The 7708-nt window shown below is 47.5% G+C and overlaps 1 protein-coding gene across 1 annotated transcript; it reads left to right on the top strand.

Annotated features, from left to right (window-relative positions):
- The first annotated feature begins 3116 nt into the window (after window positions 1-3116).
- On the top strand, window positions 3117-4864 carry LOC119293301 (UDP-glycosyltransferase 73C7-like). The gene has a single exon (XM_037571816.1). It carries the CDS (start codon window positions 3281-3283, stop codon window positions 4646-4648), a length of 1368 nt encoding a protein of 455 aa, XP_037427713.1. The 5' UTR covers window positions 3117-3280; the 3' UTR covers window positions 4649-4864.
- Window positions 4865-7708: the final 2844 nt, after the last annotated feature.

Raw genomic sequence — 7708 nt, 5'->3', positions numbered from 1 at the left:
GAACCTGGATGCTCATATTGGCTCCTACATATTCTACGAAGATCTTTATCGGTCAAACCGCATAACAACATACGTTGTTCCCTTTGTCATCGGTATGTTACTCGCTCGAGATTCGATCGTCGGTATCTCAATACCTAGTTCAATCTCGTTACCGGCAAGTCCCTTTACTCGTTCCGTAATGCATCATCCCGCAACTAACTCATTAGTCACATTGCTTGCAAGGCTTATATTGATGTGCATTACGGAGAGGGCTCGGAGGTACCTCTCCGACAATCAGAGTGACAAATCCTAATCTCGATCTATGCCAACTCAACAAACACTATTGGAGGCACCTGTAGAGCACCTTTATAATCACCCAGTTATGTTGTGACATTTGGTAGCACACAAAGTGTTCCTCCGGTATTCGGGAGTTGCATAATCTCATAGTCCGAGGAACTTGTATAAGTCATGAAGAAAGCAGTAGCAATGAAACTAACACGATCATAATGCTAAGCTAACGGATGGGTCATGTCCATCACATCATTCTCCTAATGATGTGATCCCGTTCATCAAATGACAACACATGTCTATGGTTAGGAAACATAACCATCTTTGATTAACGAGCTAGTCAAGTAGAGGCATACTAGGGACTATAGGTTTTGTCTATGTATTCAACATGTACTAAGTTTCCGATTAATACAATTCTAGCATAAATAATAAACATTTATCATGATATAAGGAAATAAATAATAACTTTATTATTGCCTCTAGGGCATATTTTCTTCACCTCCGCCCTCATTGGAGCTCATGTAATGGTAGCATCGATGGTTCCCACCAAACAAAGCTAAGATTGTTGCAATGTGCATGTTTGTGTGTAGACGGGAGAGAGAAGTGGTCCACATCGGTTTGCAACGTATCATCGTCGATGATCTCTCCTTCATTTGCCAGGCACAACTTCCTGATAAGAACCCATTGTTGTTTTGATGCCGAAGATCCATGTCTGGTTCCCTTGGCTAGCCACACACTCCGTCTGGGGGTGATGTCCAATTGCCTATTTTGGCGTGTGACAGAGTCGAATTCGACGGATCTCGGGTAGGGGATCCCTTACTGGTAGCCTTGGCACGATGGTAACAAGACACAAGGGGACACCGATGTTTACCCAGGTTTAGGTCCTCTCGAATAGGTAAAACCCTACATACTGCTTTGATTGTATTGATGAATAGGGTACCAAGTAAAAGTTGATCTACCTAAAGATCATATGTGAATGAGTTCTATTATGAGATCCTTTATTGACTAGCCTGGTCCCGATCTATATAAGAGCACCAAAGGCCTAGGATAATAGGAGTCCTTATCGGCTACTTCGGTGGAGAGAAGTCCTCGTCTTGTATGTCAAGTCTTGTGAAATCTTCCTTCTTGTCTCTTATGGGCCCAACGAACAATGCCCACCGATTTTTTTTCATGGAGGTCCTCGGCCTAGCCCATATGGCTGGTAACCGACGTGGCTAGCACCCCTTAGTCCAGGACTCTGTTAGCGTAGCCGGCGAGTCTTCATAGCAGGGGCAGGGAAGTGGATCCTCTAACATCCTCAAGGGATGTCACGAAGCTACAGTGAAATGCGTGTGTAAAGCGAAGAAGGGATGTCAGGGTTACTGTAGCAACCACTGTACGGATTTACTGTAGCATGTACAAAAATAAATCAAAAAATAATTTTATTGCACCATAATTTTGTTTGTATGTAATTTTTGTAAAAGTATACATTAGATTTGTAATTTGTAAATTAATTATAATCATTTTAGGCTTAACCATATGAATGTGAATGAGGGATGTCACGGTTACTATAGCTTACGTGACATTTTTTAAGGATGTTAGAGAATCCGGTTCCCAGTGGCAGAGGAGGAGCAACACGGCTGACCGAGGAATTAGCGCAACTCTATTATGTGAACAAGACGCCTCGATGCATGTAGATGAGGGGAAGTTGTAGCATGCGGACATGCATGGAATCGATGGTTTGTAGCCCACGTGCATGCTGGGGGAGTTTCTAGATCAACAACATTCCCTCCATTCACTATTATAGAGTATTTTAACTTTTTTTAATTCAGATGTATGTAGACACGTTTTAGCGTGTTTCTTCACTCATTTTAGTTTATATGTAGTCGGTATCGAAATCTCCCATGTCTAAAAGGAGATAAGGTTCCGGTTTCGTCAAGCGGGAGCGCCAAATATGCCCGCGACGCGCGAATGGAGCTCCATCAGTGCGCAAGTTGAATACTATAGCGCACCGATGGATAAGTTAACAAAAAGAAGGTTGTGCTTACCAAGGGATTCGAACTCTAGATCTCCAACGGGTGAACAACTGCTACAAGAGACTAGAGCTAACAAGTGCAGGTGACCATTGAGCAGCGAAAAGTATTAAGAACTAACCGATGTAGCAGATTTGAACACTTTTTGAAAAAATTCAAACATTTCTCAGAATTTGTGAATTTTCAGAACAAATAATGTTTGAAACTTTGAACATTTTAACAACGCAAACAATTTTTCTAATTTAAAACTTTTTTAAAAGCACAAACATTTTTTCAAAAGTGTGAACATTTTTAAAATTTGCAAACCAAAATTTGAAACATGATCATTTTTTAAATTTGTGAATAAATTTTGGAAATGAGAATGTTTTTTGAAATTACCGAAAATTTTGTAAAATACATTTTTTTTGAATTTATTTTGAAATTCTAAACTTTCTTTTAGTACCGGAATATTTTCTGAAAAGAAACGAACAATTCTTGAATTTCTGAACATTTTTTCAAATTTCTGAACCAAATTTGAAAACAGAAACATTCTTAAAATGTTGAAAGATGCGGACATTTTGGAAATTTCTGAGCATTTTTTGAAAAATAAAAATGAAATAAGAAAACAGAAAAAGAAAAAGGAAACTGGCTGGCGATTTCAGAGATCGAGAGTTCACTTCAGACGCACCTGTGAACGCAAATTCGTGAAACAAACCATGCACGCGTACGTCGTGAGCACGAGTTTTACACGCAGCTCCCAAAACCAGCGAGGCTGTTAGACTGCATGCTGCCGCCGCCCACTTCTCTTCTTCCGGAGCACGTCATGGCTCTCCCCCATGCATGGCTCCTCCGCCATTAGGATCAGGTTGTTGCTTACTTGTGGAATAATCCTACGTCTTCTTCTTCCTCCATCTCTGATGTAATCTACTAGTATAAATTACCCCAAGACGAAGAGCATCAGTGCACACAGTTTTAAGGATCTTGTTCATTACATTCTATCTCACAGCCGAAGGCGATCGACGATGCCGGCGCCCCTGCACCTCGTTTTCGTGCCCTTCCTCGCGCGCAGTCACTTCGCTCCGCTGGCGGCCGCCGCGGCGGCCGCTTGCGGCGATGGCGCCACCGGCGCCACCATCCTCACCACGCCACACTTCGCGGCCCTCGCGCCTCCCTCCGTGCCGGTCCGCGCCGCGCCGTTCAGCTTCCCCGGAGGGCACGAGGACTTCTCCCTGCTCCCGGACGAAGCCTCCGCGCCGGCGTTCTTCTTCGCCGCGGAGGCCGCCCTGGCGCCAGCGCTCGCGGAGGCCGTACGCGCCCACGCAGGCGCCGTGGCCGTCGTGTCGGACGCCGTGCTCCACTGGGCGCCCCGCGTCGCCCGCGAGTGCGGCGTCCCGCACGTCACGTTCCACACCATCGGCGCCTTCGCGGCGGCCTCCATGGTCGCCGTCCATCTCCACCGCCCCGACGTCATAGAGGACCCCGTCGCTCTCCCTGGCGGCTTCCCGGTCCCCGTGAAGCTCCGCAGGGCCCATGTCAACGAGGAGGCTCTGGCGCACCTCCCCATCTTCCGCGCGGCCGAGGCTGGGAGCAACGCCGTCGCCTTCAACAGCTTCTCAGCGCTGGAGGCTGATTTTGTTGAATACTACCGGAGCGCGGATGGCTCTCCCAAGAAGGTGTTCCTCGTCGGCCCCAGGCGCGCCGCCCGCAGTGACGTCACCGTCACCGGCGCCGCAGAGCGCGACTCCATCCTGCAGTGGCTCGACGGCCAGGCAGCCGGGTCGGTGGTGTACGCCTGCTTCGGCAGCACGTGCGGTCTGAGCGCGGACCAGCTCAAGGAGCTGGGCGCCGGGCTGCGCGCATCCGGCAAGCCGTTCCTCTGGGTGATCCCGGCGGCGACGGAGGGCACGAAGCAGCACGACGAGCGCGCGTCCGGCCACGGCATGGTGGTGGCCGGGCGATGGGCGCCGCAGGCGGAGATCCTGGCGCACCGAGCGGTAGGCGGCTTCGTGAGCCACTGCGGCTGGAACTCGGTGCTGGACGCCGTGTGCGCCGGCGTGCCCCTCGCGACGTGGCCGCTCCGCGCCGAGCAGTTCCTGAACGAGGCGCTCCTGGTGGACGTGCTCCGCGTGGGCGTGCGGGTGCGGGAGGTGGGCAGCAAGGCGGACGTGGAGGCGGTGGTGCCGGCCAACAAGGTGGCCAGCGCGGTGGGGAAGCTGATGGACGGCGGTGCGGATGAAGCCGCGGCTAGGAGGGTGAGGGTGAGGGAGCTCGGCGTCGCGGGTCGCGCTGCGGTGGCGGAAGGAGGGTCATCGTGCAGTGACTGGGCACGGCTTGTAGATGAGCTCAAGGCGTTACACGGCCACGGCAACGATGCACTAACTCACAAGTGATTGTTAAAACCCCGTTCTATTGAGCCGTGGTTGTGCATAAGCTGCGGCGAAAATAAGCCTTGGAGAAGCTACGATGCAAATAAGCTCATGAAAATAAGCCATCAAGTCCTTTTTGGTTTCTGTCACTTTAGTTTATTTTCCCATATGTCTGATGAATAGTTTGTATCCTTGGACTAATTCCGTTAGGATTAATAAATGATATAGAGTTATTTTACAGTGTTTTATCACATATATATATATGAACATCAAATTGATGCCAACAGCCCAACATCATCGTCTTTCATACGAATATCACAAAGGAGGTGTTTGTTTCGTCAAATTCTGCCAGTCACCTGTTTACAGTGTAAATGGGTACCCCTACGTGTGTTTGGTGAAACACCTCCGTAATCATGTTCCTCTATAATCAGTTCCAGGCCAGTTAGCGAACGATACCCCCCACCCCCACCAGTAAAGGCTTCCTTACGCTCCCGACTCCACTCCTGCCCCGCGACTTGCTGCTCCCCTCGATCCGTCTGCGCCGCCGCCTCCCTTCAAGTCTCGCGCCGCTGCGCCGCCGCCCGCCGCCTCCCTTCCAGTCCAGCGCCGTCGCGCCACCACCTCCTCTCGACCCCCTTCGGTCCTCCCCTCCTGGTCCAGCCGCCGGGTTGACCTCGCCACACCAGTCGCCGGGAACGACCACGCCAGCCGCCTCCGATGCCGATGAGGGTGGACCACTGAAGCCGCGTACGAGGAGCAGCAAGGCCCATCCGCCCATCTCCAGATCGATCTCTTCCTCCTCCGCCACTCTCCTACTGCAGATCTCAAGGTTAGGGTTACTAATACATCTGTTCTTGACATTGAAGTAAAAAAATATGTGTCCTTGATCTGTTCTTGATCTACTAATGATCTGTTATAGGTTGATGTATAGCATATATTTCCATCTGTTCTTGATATTGAAGTAAAAAAAATATGTGTCCTTGATCTGTTCTTGATCTACTAATAATCTGTTATAGGTTGATGTATAGCATATATTTCCATCTGTTCTTCATCTTGAAGTAAAAAAATATGTGTTCTTGATCTATTCTTGATCTATTAATGATCTGTTATAGGTTGATGTCTATTAATGATCTATTCTTGATCTTGAAGTAAAAAGAATATATGTGTTCTTGATCTGTTCTTTTATTAGTGAATGACTAGTGGAGTATAATTGGTGGTATGTCCTTTGTATTTTTCTGATGTGTTCTTGACCTGTCTAGTTAGGTAACTAGGCAAATAGATGAATTAGGTTGTCTGGTCACAAAAAGGAAGGAAGGTGTCTTGTTCGATGCATGTTCCTGCTGTCAATTGGGCCATCTTCTTTAGCTTTCTGATGTGAAACCATATCCTGATACATCAAACTTTGCATGACAGTAGATCGACGGTGATATCCCCATGCATATCAACTAGATACGGGCTGACTGTTCCTGTAGTTTTCTGATATGCAATTTTCCTACCCATATGCAGCAGATGTATTTGTATATGACTTAATTAGGCTTCTGATGTACATGTTTTTTTGGATCCATTGTACCTTTGCATGATCAATTGCATGTTAATATAATCATCGTTTATTATCTTTCATCTAAACATCGGATGTTTGTTTTGTCATCATGAAATCTATCCAGTTTCTTGTTTTGTACTACTACCAATTATTAGGAAAGAAAGTCGTACCGACCTTAAATAGGTATATTTTCCTTATGCAGTTATGGCTCGTCTTCCCTTAAGTGTGAGGCGTGGAAGGAGAAATGCAATATTTTTGAATCTGACCACTTCCATTATGCTTGTATACTATTATGTGTGGTTCATATTTGCATTAGCTTATAGGAGAAAATGTTGGCAAATAGAAAGGAGAATTAAAATTAGAGAGTTAAGGGGAGATAACTTGTATCGACTAATTGGTGAGAGCGGCGCTATGTGTATAAGTCAACTTCGTATGGATAGGAGAACATTTCATGTATTATGTGAGATGGTGAGAGATGTTGGTGGTATAAAGGTGTCACGCCCAATATGCGACCCTATCCAAAAGGAACTCGAAGGTCCCACCAAGGATAGACCCGCATATTGAAACGCTTTTGCAAGGTGGATATCATTACATCAACATTACATAATAGATGGGGATACATACAAGAGGCATACAATGCCACACGAGTACAACATCACAATACATAAGAGCAACATCCGACTACGGATGAACACAAACAGAAACTCAAACGACATCCACCCTGCTAGCCCAGGCTGCCGACCTGGAACCTATCCCCTGATCAAAGAAGAAGCCGAAGAAGAAGAACTCCAAAACAAGCAACATCGCTCTCGCGTCATGATCATCGCATAAACCTGTACCTGCAACTGTTGTTGTAGTAATCTGTGAGCCACGAGGACTCAGCAATCCCATTACCATGGGTATCAAGACTAGCAAAGCTTAAAGGGAAAGGAAGCGGTAAGGTGGTGAGGTTGCAGCAGCGACTAAGCATATATGGTGGCTAACATACGCAAAATAAGAGCGAGAAGAGAGCAAATGGAACGGTCGTGAAGCTAGCAATGATCAAGAAGTGATCCTGAACTCCTACTTACGTCAGACATAACCCAAAAACCGTGTTCACTTCCCGGACTCCGCCGAAATGAGACCATCACGGCTACACACGCGGTTGATGCATTTTAATTTGTATCTCGTGTCAAGTTATCTACAACCAGACATTAACAAATTCCCACCTGCCTATAACCGTAGGCACGGCTTTCGAAAGATTATACCCTGCAGGGGTGTCCCAACTTAGCCCATGATAAGCTCTCGCGATCAACGAAGGATATACCTTCTCCCAGGAAGACCCGATCAGACTCGGAGTCTCGGTTTACAAGACATTTCGACAATGGTAAAACAAGACCAGCAAGACCTCCCGCTGTGCCGACAAATCCCGATAGGAGCTGCACATATCTCGTTCTCAGGGCACACCGGATGAGCAAGACGACGGGTTGGCATAGACCCTGGTTGCCCGGGGGGCGCCGGACATCGCTCGGTTTGGACCAGCACTCGGAGGAGAACTGGCCCCG

Source organism: Triticum dicoccoides, chromosome 4B, assembly GCF_002162155.2.
Source record: "Triticum dicoccoides isolate Atlit2015 ecotype Zavitan chromosome 4B, WEW_v2.0, whole genome shotgun sequence".
Classification (NCBI taxonomy): Eukaryota; Viridiplantae; Streptophyta; class Magnoliopsida; order Poales; family Poaceae; genus Triticum; species Triticum dicoccoides.
Note: the sequence above shows the minus strand (reverse complement) of the source record. Positions and strands in the feature narration are given on the sequence as shown.